Source organism: Hypanus sabinus, unplaced genomic scaffold (assembly GCF_030144855.1).
Source record: "Hypanus sabinus isolate sHypSab1 unplaced genomic scaffold, sHypSab1.hap1 scaffold_135, whole genome shotgun sequence".
Taxonomy (NCBI): Eukaryota; Metazoa; Chordata; class Chondrichthyes; order Myliobatiformes; family Dasyatidae; genus Hypanus; species Hypanus sabinus.
The window spans coordinates 167,527-184,756 of NW_026779420.1; the positions used below are offsets into that span (position 1 = coordinate 167,527).

At 49.3% G+C, this 17,230-nt stretch overlaps 1 protein-coding gene across 6 annotated transcripts in view; it reads left to right on the forward strand.

Moving 5' to 3' along the window:
- Positions 1–17,230, forward strand: part of LOC132386864 (NACHT, LRR and PYD domains-containing protein 3-like) — a 101,950-nt gene that overhangs the window by 12,843 nt on the left and 71,877 nt on the right. The window contains exon 1 of one of the 6 annotated variants that reach the window (XM_059959215.1): positions 4,284–4,408. The exons of 2 other annotated variants lie outside the window; for them this stretch is intronic. Coding sequence is in view for 2 of the 4 variants with exons in the window: in XM_059959220.1 (XP_059815203.1) it covers positions 17,018–17,105 (88 nt within the window). In the remaining 2 variants the exon portion in view is untranslated. Of the gene's footprint in view, positions 1–4,283; positions 4,409–11,070; positions 17,106–17,230 lie in introns of those variants that run through there. 3 more of the 6 variants (XM_059959220.1, XM_059959208.1, XM_059959210.1) reach the window with 3 other exon arrangements.

Here is a 17,230-nt window from a genome sequence, read left to right on the forward strand (position 1 = left end):
TCCAGGGGGCGATGAACTTGGAGTCTGAGATCCCTCTGATCATCGACACTGTTCAGGGTTTTGCATTTAACAGTGTACTGTCGCATACATTCGACCTACCGAGCTGCCAAGATGATCATCACTAATCAAATCTCACTGAGATTTCTCAGGTCCCGTTGAATTTATTGCCAAGTGCACAAGTGCGGGAAGGTACAGGGACAGAGAAACACTGACTTGTGGCAGCATCACTGGCAAGTACATTCAGATAACACACAGAACACAATTCTGTGTCTTTATCAATATAGAATTACAAGTTTTATGTCATTAACAATCTGTTGTGCCAATAGTCATAAATATATGTTTTGTGTCATTAACAATGTATAAAATTGCATTTTCTTTTCAAAAGCAGCCTTGGAAGTGTTGAATTTGGTCCCTCAGCCAAATTGTTGACACAGTTTCAGAAAAACTGGGCTCCAAGCACAGGCCCTTTCAACCCACTGGGAAATCCTGTAGACCCAAGCAGGGTCTGGTTATTCATTTCTCATTAAATACATAGACAACAGGAACAGGAACAGGCCCAGATCTCTCAGATCCCAGACTCTCCGTCTAAAGGAAAGATCCTCTCCATGTCCACTGTATCCAGGCTGTTCAGCATTCAGTAGGTTTCCTTAAACAAGCATCACCCCCACCCCCACTGTCCTTCTGAGCACAGGCCCAGGACCATTGACTTACAGACAGGTGACAGGGAGGGGAAATGTCCAAACTCTGTTTGAACACTGAATCCCTGGGTCCAATTCTACTGCTGCAAACAGTGAATGACCTCCTCTCCATGGTATAAGAACTCATTCTCTCCTCAGATTAGCACTCAATGCTTCCAAAGGAACTCCAGAAACACTCTCTCAACACCTCATGAGCCCAAGCAACTCGATTCCCAGATCCACTTGGTCAAATTCTGTGACCAAGTTAAACCGACCCCAGAATCCTCACTCATCGTCCCCACATCAGGGATTCCCCAACAACCAGTGCCCAGCAACCCGAGACTTCTGATTCATTGTGGGAGGAGGAACATTCAGCCCCAGCTACTTGGTCAAATCCCAAAAACTGACAGCTCCATATTCCCGGAGTCTACACCCCAGGAGAACAGCCCAAGCACCAATTTTCCCAGGACTCCCTTGCTCCCGGTAACATGCTGCAGTGTGTCGGCCATTCAGAGTTCAAACGCTGACACTCCTGCATCAACCTGTGGCAGAACGGGAACCTGATAAACCTCTGACTGGGCCAGATATTGGGCTGGAAAACCTGGGCGTGGGTCACCAGCAGGCAGGGATACGTTTCACATTGTCCCCAGCAGCTAAACTGAACACATTTTATCATTATCCGATTGTTAAATGAGTATTTGCCCGGCACAATTGGCCGTCGCATTTCCTGTGGGCTAGCAGGAATAACAGGCTTTTCATTTCAAATTGAAATTAAGTGCTGGAAACTCGGTACATCAGATTGGATCTGTGGAAAGAGAAACTGTGGGAGACTCAATATTAGAACTGATGTTGCCCGATCTGCTGAACGGTTCCAGCATTTTCTCTTTTTACTTTAAATGATGCACAACTATTGACTGATCACAAGACGTTTGTGACGGCCTGAACAAAGTTGCACAAATTTACGTCCCACATTCATTAGTTTTCTCTTCATTCCAACACAGGGTTAATACAGTCGACACAGTGAATGCTCACAACATCCTCCCCACCCACTATCAGTCTGTTACATCTGCTCTCGAGGCCGCTAACTTTCAATGAGGGGAAATGACCAGAGTAAGTTAAAAATGTGCTCCACTCCCTGCAGATCCTGGCTGTTCCTGGCAACAGGGAGACTGCCTCTCCAAACATGACCAAAATAGGAAATAACAGACTCAACTTTAAACACTGAGAGTCACCGTCTAACAAAGATTAACACAGCGGCCATTTGATAACTTTGAAACTAGTTTATTTTTCAGAAATACTTTAGTCAGAAATATTACACAATAAATTTATTTACATCCGAGCCCTTATACAATAGGTAAAGTTATTTACAATCAAATATGTGTTGACTCTCTGTTCCCATTCAAATTAAAGACGTTTATGATAAATCATTCATTGACTCTCAAAACGTTAGACAAAGATTAAGGACATTTACAATAAAATAAAATTATTGATGCACCATCAATAACTCTCTGGGACGTGAGGCGAGATATCGGCTTTTACTGGCTGGAAGAAAGAACAAGCAGCAATTGACCACCACACTGCATCCTGGAGACTGAGGCCGGGGCGGTGTACCCAATCGGCTGTATACCAGGGTCCGTGGGAGGAGCCACAGGAGCAGTCAGCGGGGGGGCGTGTCCAGACAGGTATATGTAGTTCACCACAATTATTAATGATAAACAACCAGGCGTTGACTCTCATTCCTTTACCGAAGCTCCTTTACGGTCGATACATTTCCAGCCAGTCCTGGGGCGGCATCTTGACTCATCTATCCACACCGCTGCTGAGGGGTATTCTCCTCCCCGCCCGACCCCTCCCACTCCCGCGGGTGATGAACCTTAAACGGTGGTCCTTCCCCAACGGGCCTTCGCGGTGGCTGTGCCAAGTTTGAGTGCATTCCTGCAGCCGAGAATGTGCCAGCCGGCTCCACTCAGCCACGGACATTCCTATGCGCTGGAAGACCATCAAGTTTCGGGCCGACCAAAGAGCGTCCTTCACCGAGCTGATGGTCTGCCAGCAGCACCGGATGTTGGTCTCCGTGTGCGTCCCCGGGAATAGCCTGTAAATCAGGGAGACCTCGGTTACGCAGCTGCTGGGCATGAACCTCGACACCGTCCCTTCCATCCTCCTCCACACCTTCTCGGCGAATCCACAGTGTGCTAAGAGGTGGGTCACCGACTCCTCCTCACTGCAGTCCTCCCGTGGGCAGAGGGGTGTGGGGACGACGTTCCGGGCGTACAGGAGGGATCGGACTGGGAGGGCCCCTCTCACCGCCAGCCAGGCGAGGTCTTGGTGTCTGTTTGCTGAGGTCTGGCGATGAGGCATTTTGCAAGATGAACTGGACAGACTGATCAGGGAACCACCCCACTGTGTCCATCTTGTCCTGCACCGCCATTCAGTACGATCATGGCTGATCATCCAACTCAGAAGCCTGTACCTGCTTTCTCCCCATACCCCCTGATCCCTTTAGCCACAAGGGCCATATCTAACTCCCTCTTAAATATAACCAATGAACCGGCCTCAACTGTTTCCTGTGGCAGAGATTCACCACTCTCTGTGTGAAGAGGTTTTTCCTCATCTCGGTCCTAAAAGGCTTCCCCTTTATCCTTAAACTGTGACCCCTCGTTCTGGACTTCCCCAACATCGGAAACAATCTTCCTGCATCTAGCCTGTCCAATCCTTCACATCGAACCGTCTGAGATGAGCCGCCGCTCAGCCCCTGTTGTTCTGGTCCTATTAGCAGGATGAAGTAAAACATGTTTCTGTAAAGTTACTGACAGAGAATCGTACAATTTATGCTCCGTGTGTTGTCTGAATGCACTTGCGTGTGATGCTGCAACAAGTCAGTGTTTCTCTGTCCCTGTACCTTCCCGTACTTGTGCACACGGCAATAAATTCAACAGGACCTGAGAAATCTCAGTGAGATTTGATTAGTGATGATCATCTTGGCAGCTCGGTAGGTCGAATGTATCCGACAGTACACTGTTAAATGCAAAACTCTGAACAGTGTTGATGATCAGAGGGATCTTAGACTCCAAGTTCATCGCTCCCTGAAAGAGACTGCACAGATTGATCGGGTGGTTAAGAAGGCAAATGGCATGGTTGCCTTTATTAGTTGAAGCATTGAGTTCAGTTGTGTCTTAGATTTATAAAACTAGTTAGACCACATCTGGAGGGTTTCATACAGTTCTGGTCGGGCCCATTCCCGGAAGGCTGTCGGGGCTTTGGACAGGGCGCAGAAGAGGTTTACCAGGACACTGCCTGGATTAGAGGGCATGAGCTATAACGAGAGGCTGGACAAACTTGTGTCGTTTTCTCCAGAGCGGCGCAGGCTGGGGTGAGACTGGATGGACGTTTATACGATTCCGTGAGGGATAGATAGAGTGGACAGACGGTATATTTTTCACAGGGTTGAAATATTTTGGATAAGAGGCCATCCATTTGAGGTGAGAGGGGGTAGGTTAATGGAGATATGAGGGGCGTGTATGCTTTTCCTCACCGAGTCTGCTGGGTCGGTCACTGGAATTTGCTCCCTCGGGTGCCCCTCCGCTCTGACGCAGTAACCACCCCGCGCATGCTCACAGCCCCCGGATGGGCGGTGGTTTGTTGTTATCCCGTTCGTTGTTGAAGCGGATCGAGGGCGGTAGGGTGAGGGTCCTCGCCCCCTCCCCGGGGGAGAAATCAGATTCCCATCGGTGAGTACTGAGGGCGGTGTCGAGTCGGCAGCTCTGACGTTGGGCAGTGAGTCCCGGTAACTTCCCGAACTGTCGGCCATTTACTCATTTTCCAACTCTCTGCGCCCCTCAAAGACGGACACACTTCACTGATCCCTCCCGGCGAACCAGCAACCCAGGCGGCCAATCTCCACAGAATTAAAATGGCGAATCAGCCTCGGGGCAAGGGGGCGCCTGTTTAAAACAGAGATGCGGAGAAATTTCTGTCGCCAGAGTGTGGTGAATGTCTGGAATTAGCAGAGGGAGCTGTAGGGGCCCGGTTGGGGGTATTTAAGAGGTTCTTGAATGGTTACGATGGCCGTGGAGTGGAGGAGGGGGAAAAAGGGTCAGCCTGATTGAAGAGCAAACACGAGGAAATCTGCAGATGCTGGAAATTCAAGCAACACACACAAAATGCTGGTGGAACGCAGCAGGCCAGGCAGCATCTATAGGGAGAAGCACTGTCGACGTTTCGGACCGAGACCCTTCGTCAGGACGAACCGATAGGAAAGATAGTAAGAGATTTGAAAGTAGTGGGGGGAGGGGGAAATGCGAAATGATACGAGTAGACCGGAGGGGGTGGGGTGAAGCTGAGAGCCGGAGAGGTGATTGGCGAAAGTGATACAGAGCTGGAGAAGGGAAAGTATCATGGGACGGGAGGCCTCAGGAGAAAGAAAGGGAAGGGGAAGCACCAGAGGGAGATGGAGAACAGGCAAACATGTTGGGGATGTCAGGGATGGGGTAAGAAGGGGAGGAGAGGCATTAACGGAAGTTAGAGAAGTCAATGTTCATGCCATGAGGTTGGAGGCTACCCAGCCGGTGTATAGGGTGTTGTTCCTCCAACCTGAGTTTGGATTCATCTTGACAGTAGAGGAGGCCATGGATAGACATATCACAATGGGAATGGGACGTGGAATTAAAATGTGCGGCCACTGGGAGATCCTGCTTTTTCTGGCGGACAGAGCGTAGGTGTTCCACGAAACGGTCTCCCGGTCTGCGTCGGGTCTCACCAAAATATAAAAGGCCACACCAGGAGCACCGGACGCAGTACACCACACCAGCCGACTCACAGCCTGGTTGAATGCCGGAGCAGACTCGATGGGCCAAACGGCCTAATTCTGCTCCTCTCGCGGAGCTGCGTCACCCTCGTGCTCCCGGGCCGGAGTTGAGGCGATTTTAAGCACGCTGCACGTGCTCTGTGTCTCTCGTGAACAGACGTGAGATTTACTTGTCTCTCATTGGTGACAGCAAATGCCAGTTTAGCATACCAACCAATGGGGATATGGCTTTCGTCATTAAGGCGTTCCCTCCGTAGACCCCATCTGGGTTTAAACAACGGAGTAAACAGACCCCCCTCGGGCCAGCAGGCTGTCCCACTGGGTGTTGTGGGGTCAGATGCTTGGAGCATGGTTGCTCCCTGTCTGCAATAGCAATTTATCTGATGAGCAAAATGCAACCCTTACAAGTCTGTTATTGACTGAAAACATGAGTTTATTCTGCATTTTGTTTACGATACAATCGTTGTCCAATTTATGTTCAAGTTTAATAACCACGACCCCCGCCCGTTCTGATGATGCAGTAAGCACGTTGCGCATGCTCACAGTCCCGGGATGGGCAGCGAGTTTTGTTTGCAGTCTTTGTTGAAACGGGTCCAGAGCGGGGGGGTCGTCTGCGGGATTCGGATCGGGAGTGGAGCGGAGATTGACAACATCCATGCAGTGATTGACAGACAGACAGACAGACTTTATTGATCTCGAGGGAAATTGGGTTTCGTTACAGCCGCACCAACCAAGAATAGTGTAGAAATATAGCAATATAAAACCATCAATAATTGAAAAATAATAAGTTAATCATGCCTAGTGGAAATAAGTTCAGGACCAGCCTATTGGCTCAGGGTGTCTGACACTCCGAGGGAGGAGTTGTAAAGTTTGATGGCCACAGGCAGGAATGACTTCCTGTGACGCTCAGTGTTGCATCTCGGTGGAATGAGTCTCTGGCTGAATGTACTCCTGTGTCTAACCAGTACATTATGGAGTGGATGGGAGTCATTGTCCAAGATGGCATGCAACTTGGACAGCATCCTCTTTTCAGACACCACCGTCAGAGAGTCCAGTTCCACCCCCACAACATCACTGGCCTTACGAATGAGTTTGTTGATTCTGTTGGTGTCTGCTACCCTCAGCCTGTTGCCCCAGCACACAACAGCAAACATGATAGCACTGGCCACCACAGACTCGTAGAACATCCTCAGCATCGTCCGGCAGATGTTAAAGGACCTCAGTCTCCTCAGGAAATAGAGACGGCTCTGACCCTTCTTGTAGACAGCCTCAGTGTTCTTTGACCAGAGTCTGTAGAGTTCTTTCTAGAATTTGGACAGTCCAGTCGCCTAACCCCACCACCTCAATGATATATATCAACCATCTTGTTCAACCTCTGTCCAGTCTGTATCCCACCACCTCAATGATATGTATCAACCATCTTGTTCAACCTCTGTCCAGTCTGTATCCCACCACCTCAATGATATGTATCAACCATCTTGTTCAACCTCTGTCCAGTCTGTATCCCACCACCTCAATGATATATATCAACCATCTTGTTCAATCTCTGTCCAGTCTGTATCTCACCACCCCAATGATATATATATCAACCATCTTGTTCAACCTCTGTCCAGTCTGTATCCCACCAACTCAATGATATATATCAACCATCTTGTCCAACCTCTGTCCAGTCTGTATCCCACCACCTCAATGATATATATCAACCATCTTGTTCAATCTCTGTCCAGTCTGTATCCCACCACCTCAATGATATATATCAACCATCTTGTTCAACCTCTGTCCAGTCTGTATCCCACCACTTCAATGATATATATCAACCATCTTGTTCAACCTCTGTCCAACCTGTATCCCATCAATGCTTATCTATCAACAATCTCTCTTCTACCGTCATTTGCATTGTGACGTATTTTGCCTCACGGAGCTGTTTCTGAAATCGGAGTTTGTTACCTGAAACGACCAGAGGATCTATTTAATCCAGAATGAGGAAGGATAAAGTCAGCCACGAGAGTTTTAGTTTCAAATTTTAGTCCAGGTCAACTGGTGGGAAACAGACAGCTTCCCCATCAGGTTTGGAGTCAGGCAGGGCTGCACCCTCTCTCCTGTCTTGTTCATGTGCTGCATAGAACCCTTTGCCGAAGCCATCAGGAGGGATGAGGGGTGACCCTGCCAGGCAGTGGAGGGACCCAAGTCAAAACCTCCCTGTACATGGACGACGTCACGGTCTTCTGCTCTGATCCGAGGTCAGTTCGCAGACTGATCAGCATCTGTGAATGGCTCGAGCTGGCGTCGGGGGCCAGGGTCAACTGCACAGAGAGCGAAGCCATGCTCTTCACCATCAGGTCTGATCACGTGAAGGTGTTGGGGATCTGGTTTGGAGGGGCCGAGGTGTGCACGAAGAACTGGCAGGAGCGGACTGCCAAGGTGAAACAGAAACTGGGACTGTGGGGAGGGCGCTCCCTATCGATAGCGGGCAAGAACCTGGTCATCAGGTGTGAGGTGCTCTCAGAGCTGCCGTACGTGGCGCAATTGTGGCCCGTCCCCTGCTCCTGGAGCTCGGAAATCACCCGAGCCATCTTCAATTTCGTCTGGGTATCGAGGATGGAGCGGGTCAGATGGACCATCATGCACAAGTCCCAGGAAAATGGAGGCAAGAACATCTCCAATGTCACCCTCACCCTGATGGCCAGCTTCGTGTGTGGCTGAATCAGGTTGTGTGTGGATCCCAGGTACGTGGGCACCAAGTACCACTAGTGCCCAGGTTCTACCTGTCGCCCTGGCTACGAAGGATGGGTCTGGGCCCTTCCCGTGCAACACCCCTGTCAGCTGGTCATTGCCGCCATACCTGTTCTTCGTAGAGAAGTTCTTTCAGGTCAACGCCTTTGACCACAGGGCCATCAGGCAGTGGTCAGCACGTAAGGTCCTGTGGGCACTGCGGGAGAAAGACGTGATGGACACAGTGGGGTGGTTCCCTGAGCAGACTGTCCAGTTCATCTGGAAAAATGCCTCATCGCCAGACCTCACCAACAGGCACCAAGACCTCACCTGGCTGGCGGTGAGAGGGGCCCTCCCAGTCCGATCCCTCCTGTACGCCCGGAACGTCGTCCCCACACCCCTCTGCCCACGGGAGGACTGCAGTGAGGAGGAGTCGGTGACCCACCTCTTAGCACACTGTGGATTCGCCGAGAAGGTGTGGAGGAGGATGGAAGGGACGGTGTCGAGGTTCATGCCCAGCAGCTGCGTAACCGAGGTCTCCCTGATTTACAGGCTATTCCCGGGGACGCACACGGAGACCAACATCCGGTGCTGCTGGCAGACCATCAGCTCGGTGAAGGACGCTCTTTGGTCGGCCCGAAACTTGATGGTCTTCCAGCGCATGGGAATGTCCGTGGCTGAGTGGAGCCGGCTGGCACATTCTCGGCTGCAGGAATGCACTCAAACTTGGCGCAGCCACCGCGAAGGCCCGTTGGGGAAGGACCACCGTTTAAGGTTCATCACCCGCGGGAGTGGGAGGGGTCGGGCGGGGAGGAGAATACCCCTCAGCAGCGGTGTGGATAGATGAGTCAAGATGCCGCCCCAGGACTGGCTGGGAATGTATCGACCGTAAAGGAGCTTCGGTAAAGGAATGAGAGTCAACGCCTGGATATTTTATCGTAAATAAGTCTTTAATCCTTGTCTAACGTTTGACAGTCAATTTTATCGTAAACATCTTTAATTTGAATGGGAGCAGAGAATCAACACATAATTTATTGTAAATAATTTTTATTGAATAAGGGCTCAGATATAACTTTTTTTTCGATGTAAATAAATTTATTGTGTAATATTTCGGAATAAAGTATTTCTGAAAAAAAAAATTAGTTTCAAAGTTATCAAATGGCCGCTGTGTTAATCTTTGTCAGATGGAGTCTCTCGGCGTTTATATTTGAGTCTGGTACTTCTTGTTTTGGTCATGTTTGGAGAGGCAGTCTCCCTGTTGCCAGGGACAGTCCACAGGATCCGCAGGGAGTGGAGCACAGTTTTATCGCTCTCTGGTCATTTCCCCTCAGGGAGAGTTAGCGGCCTCGGGAGCAGATGGAATAGCTTGATAAAGGGGTGGGGAGGATGTTGTGAGCATTGACTGTATCGACTGTATTAACCCTGTGTTGGAATGAAAAGATAACTAATGAATGCGGGACTTACATTTGTGCAACTTTGTTCAGGCCGTCACAAACATCTTGTGATCAGTCAATAGTTGTGCATCATTTAAAGTAAAAAGAGAAAACGCTGGAACCGTTCAGCAGATCGGGCAGCATCAGTTCTGATACTGAGTCTTCCACAGTTTCTCTTTCCACACATCCAGCCTGATGTACCGAGTTTCCAGCATTTAATTTCAATTTGAAATGAAAAGCCTGTTATTCCTGCTAGCCCACAGGAAATGCGACGGCCAATTGTGCCGGGCAAAATCTCATTTAACAATCGGATAATGATAAAATGTGTTCAGTTTAGCTGCCGGGGACAATGTGAAACGTATCCCTGCCTGCTGGTGACCCGCGCCCGCTGGTGACCCACGCCCAGGTTTTCCAGCCCAATATCTGGCCCAGTCAGAGGATTATCAGGTTCCCGTTCTGCCACAGGTTGATGCAGGAGTGTCAGCGTTTGAACTCTGAATGGCGAACACACTGCAGCGTGTTATCCGCAGCAAGGGAGTCCTGGGAAATTGATGCTTGGGCTGTATTCCTGGGGTGTAGACTCCGGGAATATGGAACTGTCAGCATTTGGGATTTGACCAAGTCAGTCCTTCTGTAGCTGGGGCTGAATGCTCCTCCTCCCACAATGAATCAGAAGTCTCGGGTTGCTGGACATTGGTTGTGGGGGAATCCCTGATGTGGGGACGATGAGCGAGGACTCTGGGGTCAGTAAGTGACACGTTCAGCTGTTTTGACCAAGTTAAAGTGGATCTGGGGATCGACCTGCTTGGGCTCATGAGGTATTGAGAGAGTGTTTCTGGTCTGGTCTCAGTTGTTTGGAAATACTTCAGTTGTGGCCTAACTCGAGTTTTATGAAGTTCCAACGTAACTTCCTGAATTTTGAATGCAATATCTTGACTTACTAAGGATCAGTTGAGGGTGGGGTTGGTGCTTGTTTAAGGAAACTTACCGAATGCTGAAAAGCCTCGATACAGTGGACATGGAGAGGATGTTTCCATTAGACGGAGAGTCTGGGATCTGAGAAATCTGGGCCTGTTCCTGTTCCTGTTGTCTGTGTATTTAATGAGAAGGAATAACCAGACCCTGCTTGTGTCTGCAGGGCCTGTGCTTGGAGCCCACTATTTTCAAACTCTGTCAACAATTTGGCTGAGGGACTAAATTTAACATTTCCAAGGCTGCTTTTGAAACAAAAAAACGTAATTTTATACATTGTTAATGATTCAAAATGTATATTTATGACTATTGACACAACATATTGTTAATGACATAAAACTTATATTTCTCTATTGATAATGACACATTGTATAATTTATGTTCCGTGTGTTAACTGAATGTACTTGCCTGTGATGCTGCCACAAGTCAGTGTTTCTCTGTCCCTGTACCTTCCCGTACTTGTGCACTTGGCAATAAATTCAACAGGACCTGAGAAATCTCAGTGAGATTTGATTAGTGATGATCATCTTGGCAGCTCGGTAGGTTGAATGTATGAGACAGTACACTGTTAAATGTAAAACCCTGAACAGTGTCGATGATCAGAGGGATCTTAGACTCCAAGTTCATCGCTCCCTGAAAGAGACTGCACAGATTGATGGGGTGGTTAAGAAGGCAAATGACATACTTGCCTTTATAAGTCAAGATATTGCATTCAAAATTCAGAAAGTTATGTTGCAACTTCATAAAACTCGAGTTAGGCCACAACTGAAGTATTTCCTGGAGTTCTGGTCGCCTCATTCCAGGAAGGACTTCAATGGCCCTGGAGAGGGTACAGAAGATTTTTTGATTTGGAACAAGAAGGCAGCGGGAGAGCACCAAAGGATTTCCAGCGGGAAGACATTTTGAGCTCTTGGGGGGGGGGCGGGGGGGAAAGAGAGGCCAGACTGCGCAGGCGCGTGACGTCAGCCTGTTGAACGCAAACAGTTTAAAAAGAAGGCAGCCATGTCCGGCGGGCAGTGTTGGGAGCAGGCAGCGGAGTGAGAGGCAGCACTGTGAAAGGGCTTTGGCTCAATGGGCTTCGGCGGTAACGGGACGAGGCGAGGCAGTTGTTGATTGCAAAAGGAAGTAGTATGTGTGTGAGGCTGGTTTTCTGTGGTCGGTGTCAGATGTGGGAGGTCCTGGAGTCTCCTGGCATCCCGGACGGCCATATCTGCACCCGGTGCATCAAGATGCAACTCCTAAGGGACCATGTTAGGGAACTGGAGATGCAGCTCGATGACCTTCGTCTGGTCAGGGAGAGTGTGAAGGTGATAGAGAGGAGTTACAGGCAGGTGGTCACTCCGGGGCCACAGGGGACAGAGAAATGGGTCGCAGTCAGGAGAGGGAAGGGGAAGAGTCAGGCATTAGAGAGTACTCCTGTGGCTGTACCCCTTGACAATAAGTACTCCTGTTTGAGTACTGCCGGGGGAGGGGGGGGGACAGCCTACCTGGAGGCTGTGCCTCTGGCACAGAGTCTGGCCCTGTGGCTCAGAAGGGTAGGGAAAGGAAGAGGAAGGCAGTAGTGATAGGGGACTCTATAGTCAGGGGTTCAGCCGTGCGATTTTGTGGACGCAGGAAAGAAACTCGGATGGTAGTTTGCCTCCCAGGTGCCAGGGTCCGGGATGTTCCTGATCACGTCCAAGATATCGTACAGTGGGAGGGAGAACAGCCAGAGGTTGTGGTACATATTGGTACCAATGACATTGGTATGAAAAGTGAAGAGGTCCTGAAAACAGACTACAGGGAGTTAGGAAGGAAGTTGAAAAGCAGAACCTCAAAGGTAGTGATCTCGGGATTACTGCCTGTGCCACGCGACAGTGAGAAGGGGAATAGAATGAGGTGGAGGATAAATACGTGGCTGACAGAATGGAGAAGGCGGCAGGATTCAGATTTCTGGATCATTGGGACCTCTTTTGGGGCGGGTGTGACCTGTAAAAAAAACCGGACGGTTTGCCCTTGAATCCCAGGGGGAGCAATATCCTGGCGGGCAGGTTTGATACAGCTGTTGGGGAGGGTTTAAACTAGCTTGGCAGAGGGGTGGGAATCAGAATGTGTGCGCGCGGATTAAGGTGGAAGGACAAGGGCATGATGCTAAGAGTTCTGAGTTGATAAGGAAGGACAGATAGGGGACAGAACATAATTGTAGCCAGTTAAAGGGGTTGAAATGTGTCTATTTCAATGCTAGGAGTATTAGGAACAATGATGATGAACTTAGAGTATGGAGTAGTATATGAAACAATGATGTTGTGACCGTTACTGAAACATGGTTGGACGAAGGGCAGGATTGGATGATGCAGGTCCCCGGGTTCAGGTGTTTCAAAAGGAATAGGATGGGAGGTAGAAAAGGTGGGGGAGTGGCATTGCTGGTCAGGGATAGTATCACGGCTATAGAAAGGGAGGACGCTGCAGAGGGAGTGTCCGCTGAGTCGGTCTGGGTGGAAGTCAGAAATAGGAAGGGATCAATCACTGTGCTGGGAGTAGTCTATAGGCCCCCAAATAGCCCTCAGGACACCGAGGAGCCGATAAGTAGGCAGATTTTAGAATGGTGCAGGAAATACAGGGTAGTAGTTATGGGTGATTTCAACTTCTCTCATATTGACTAGCACCTCCTGAGTGCAAGTGGAATAGATGGGGCTGAATGTGTCAGGTGTGTTCAAGAAGGATCCCTGACACAGTACGTGGACCGGCCGATGAGAGGAGAGGCTATACTGGATCTAGTTCTGGGTAATGAACCTGGTCAGGTGACAGACCACTCGGTGGGGGAGTATTTTGGTGAGAGTGACCACAACTCCCTTAGCTTCAGCATAGCTATGGAATGGGATAAAATCAGAGGAAATGGTAAAGTGCTTAACTGGGGAGGGGCTATCTTTAAAGAGATGAGGCAGGAACTAGCGAGAGTAAATTGGAAACAGATGTTCAAAGGGGAAAGCACGGAAGTAATGTGGAGGAAGTTTAGGGACCACTTGAGCTGGGTTCAGGATAGGTTTGTCCCACTGAGAGAAGGAAAAAAATGGTAGGAAAAGGGAACCGTGGCTGACGAAAAATGTGAGGCAACTCATCAAGAGGAAAAAGGAAGCATATGTTAGATATAAGAGGCAGGTAGTAGGTGGGGCTCATGAGAAATATAGGGTACCCAGGAAGAAGCTAAAGAAAGGACAGGAGAGCTCGACGGGGGCATGAGAAGGCCTTGGCATGTAGGATTAAGGAGACCCCCAATGCATTCTATGCGTATGTGAAGAATAGGAGGATGAAGAGGACAAAGGTGGGACCGCTAAAGGATAAAGAGGGCAACGTGTGCCTGGAGGTGAAGGACGTTGGGGAGGTCCTAAATGAATACTTTGCTTCAGTATTCACAAGTGAAGAGGATCTTGATCAGGATGAGGTTGAAGTAGAGCAGGCCTGTGTGCTGGACAATGTGGAGATTAAGGAAGAAGAAGTGTTGGATCTTTTTAAAAACATCAAAATTGATAAATCCCCAGGGCCGGACATGATACACTCCAGGTTGTTGTGGGAATTGAGAGAAGGGATCCCCGGAGCATTGGCTTTGAATCCTCTTTGGCTGCAGGGAGAAACCTGGGAACTATAGACCGGTGAGTCTTACATCGGTGGTCTGCAAAGTACTGGAAAGGATTCTTAAGGATAGGATCAACGAGCATTTGGAAAAGTACAGTCTACTCCTGGATAGTCAATAAGGCTTTGTGAAGGGTAGATCGTGCCTCACGAGCCTGATTGAGTTTTTTGAAGAGGTAATAAAAGAAATTGATGAGGGTAGGGCAGTGGATGTGGTCTACATGGACTTTAGCAAAGCATTTGACAAGGTCCCTCACGACAGACTCATCCAGAAAGTCATGAGGCATGGGATCAGTGGAACCTTGGCTGTTTGGATAAAAAACTGGCTTACAGGAAGAAAGCAGAGGTTAGTTGTGGAAGGAAAGTATTCCGCCTGGAGGTCGGTGACTAGTGGAGTGCCGCAGGGATCTGTCCTGGGACCCGTGCTATTTGTGATTTTTATAAAAGACCTGGATGTAGAGGCGGAAGGATGGGTGAGTAAGTTTGTGGATGACACGAAGATTGGAGGAGTTGTGGATGGAGCTTTAGGATGTCTAAGGTTACAAGAGGATATAGACAGGCTGCAGAGTTGGGCAGAAAAATGGCAGATGGAGTTCAATCCGGACAAGTGTGAGGTGATGCATTTTGGAAGGACAAACCAGGGGATTGAGGACAGGATTAATGGTCAGTTACTTAAGAATGTGGATGAACAAAGGGACCTTGGGGTTCAAATCCATACATCCCTCAAGGTCGCTGCACAGGTTGATAGAGTAGTTAAGAAGGCCTATGGGATGCTAGGCTTCATTTACGGGGGATTGAGTTCAAGAGTAGAGAGGTCATGTTGCAACTCTACAAATCTCTGGTGAGACCGCACTTAGAGTATTGTGTTCAGTTGTGGTCACCTCATTATAGGAAGGATGTGGAAGCTATGGAGAGGGTGCCGAGGAGATTTACCGGATGCGGCCTGGATTCGAGGGCATGAGCTGTAACAAGAGTTTGTATGAACTCGGGTTGTTTTCTCTGGAGCGGCACAGGCTGGGGTGAGAGACATCGATAGAGAAGACAGACAATATTTTTAATCCTGGTTACAAATGTCTAATACAAGAGGCCATGTATTTAAAGTGAGAGGGGGCAGTTTGAGGGGCAAGTGTTTTTAACAGAGAGAGTGGTGGGTTGCTAGGATGTGCTTGCCGGGGTGATGGTTCTGGCAGACACACTGGTGACTTCTAAGAGATATGTCAGTCAGCGCATGAATGTGAGGAACGTGTGGACATTGAGTTGGCAGAAGGGGTTAGTTGGCCCTTTGATTCCTAATTTAATTAGCTGAGCAAAACATTTTGGGCCGAAGGGCCTGTTCTGCTGGCATACTGTTCGATGTTCTGTGTGTGTTGTCGAGAGGTTTCGGGGAGACGGAGGCAAAAGGAGTGAGTGGGGACAACAGATCAGCTGGAGCCCAGTGTGGGAAATGTGAGATCACCCACTTCTGTAGGAGAAACAGAAACACTGAGTATGAGTAAATGTTGAGGGACTGAAGTGCACTGGGTAGGGAGGAAGGTAGAAGGTACATTTTATTTATTTGTAAGAGATATTAGGTATAATAGTGAACATGACTTTAACAATTATTTGTGCTTTGTTGAGATTGTACCTGGAATATGGTGTAAAATCCTGCTCCCCATACTAACACAGGTTATATAGACCAAAGAACTAACTGCCGGAGGAACTCAGCGGGTCGGGCAGCATCTGTGGAGGGAAATGGACCGTCAACATTTCGGGCTGAGACCCTCCCTCTGAACTGAGAGTGGACGGGAAATAGAGAAAAGAGGTGAGGGGTGGGGATGGGGCAAGAGCTGGGGAGTGAGAGGTGGATCCAGGTGAGGTGGGAGGTGAGGAGGTGGAAATAGTGACAGGGGTGGGAGGTGAGTGGTTGGGGCAACACGGGGCTGTAGATGATGGAAATTAATTCCGCAGAGGATCAACAAAGAGGTTAGAGAGTATTTGTTATAGAGAGTGCAATGAAGATTCACCAGACTGATCCCTGGGGTGGTGGGGTCATCATAAAGAAAGATCAAATGTGATAACCCTTTCATTTAGAGAATCTAGGACTGAGAGTTGAACACATTGAAATGCAGAACATCATTAACAGTTGAACCAGGGATCCCAGTCTCTGAAACAGGGATGGACCGTCCGGGACTGAGATGAGGGGAAATGTCTCCACTCCGAGGGTGGTGAATTTCTGTAACTCCCCACCACAGAGGGCGGTGAAGTCTCAGTGATCGTCCTCACATAAAACAGAGACCGGCGATGTGTGGGGACCGAGGGGATCGAGGAAATGAGGATCGGGCAGAAACATGTGGCTGAGATGGGAGAGCAGCCGCCATCTTGTTGATGGTTGGAGAGGCTGAATGGCCACCTCCTGTAGTTTCTGGCTTGGTGTTTTAGTGTTCCTGTTCAATGAGGCCGGGGAAGTGTGAATAGAAACATAGACTGATTTAAATAAAACCTGCACAATTCTGGTTTGGTTCTAAAATGTGTGCCGGACCGGGATGGGGTTCAAACCCGGGGGGTGGAGGGATGGGGACGGAGAAGATGCAGAGGGAAATTTTAAAATATATCTAGTGTAATTATGAGATGATGTTTGAAATGCGGTGAGGGGGGTCGGGCAGCGTGTGAGGGGCAAGGAGCGGAGTCACCGGGTCACGTGGGAGACCGTGCACCCGTGACGTGACCAGCGCGGCGCTGCAGCATCTGTTCGTTTACGAGGCCCCGCCCACCGCGCTGAAGACCTCGCGCATGCTCAGTGCGGGAAGGGAGTTCCGTTCTTTGTTCCAATGGGCCGGCGGTGGGATCGGGATCTGCGAGGATGGGGAGCCGGGGACGGATTATCCTCTGCCGGGCGACAGCAAGAATTCCGCTTCGGTGAGTATTGAAGCCGGTCCCGAGGGGGGAGGTCTGACGGTTGCGCAGTGAGTCCCTTTAACTTCCCGGAATTCAAACAAAAGAAAATCTGCAGATGCTGGAAATGCGAGCAACGCTCACAAAAT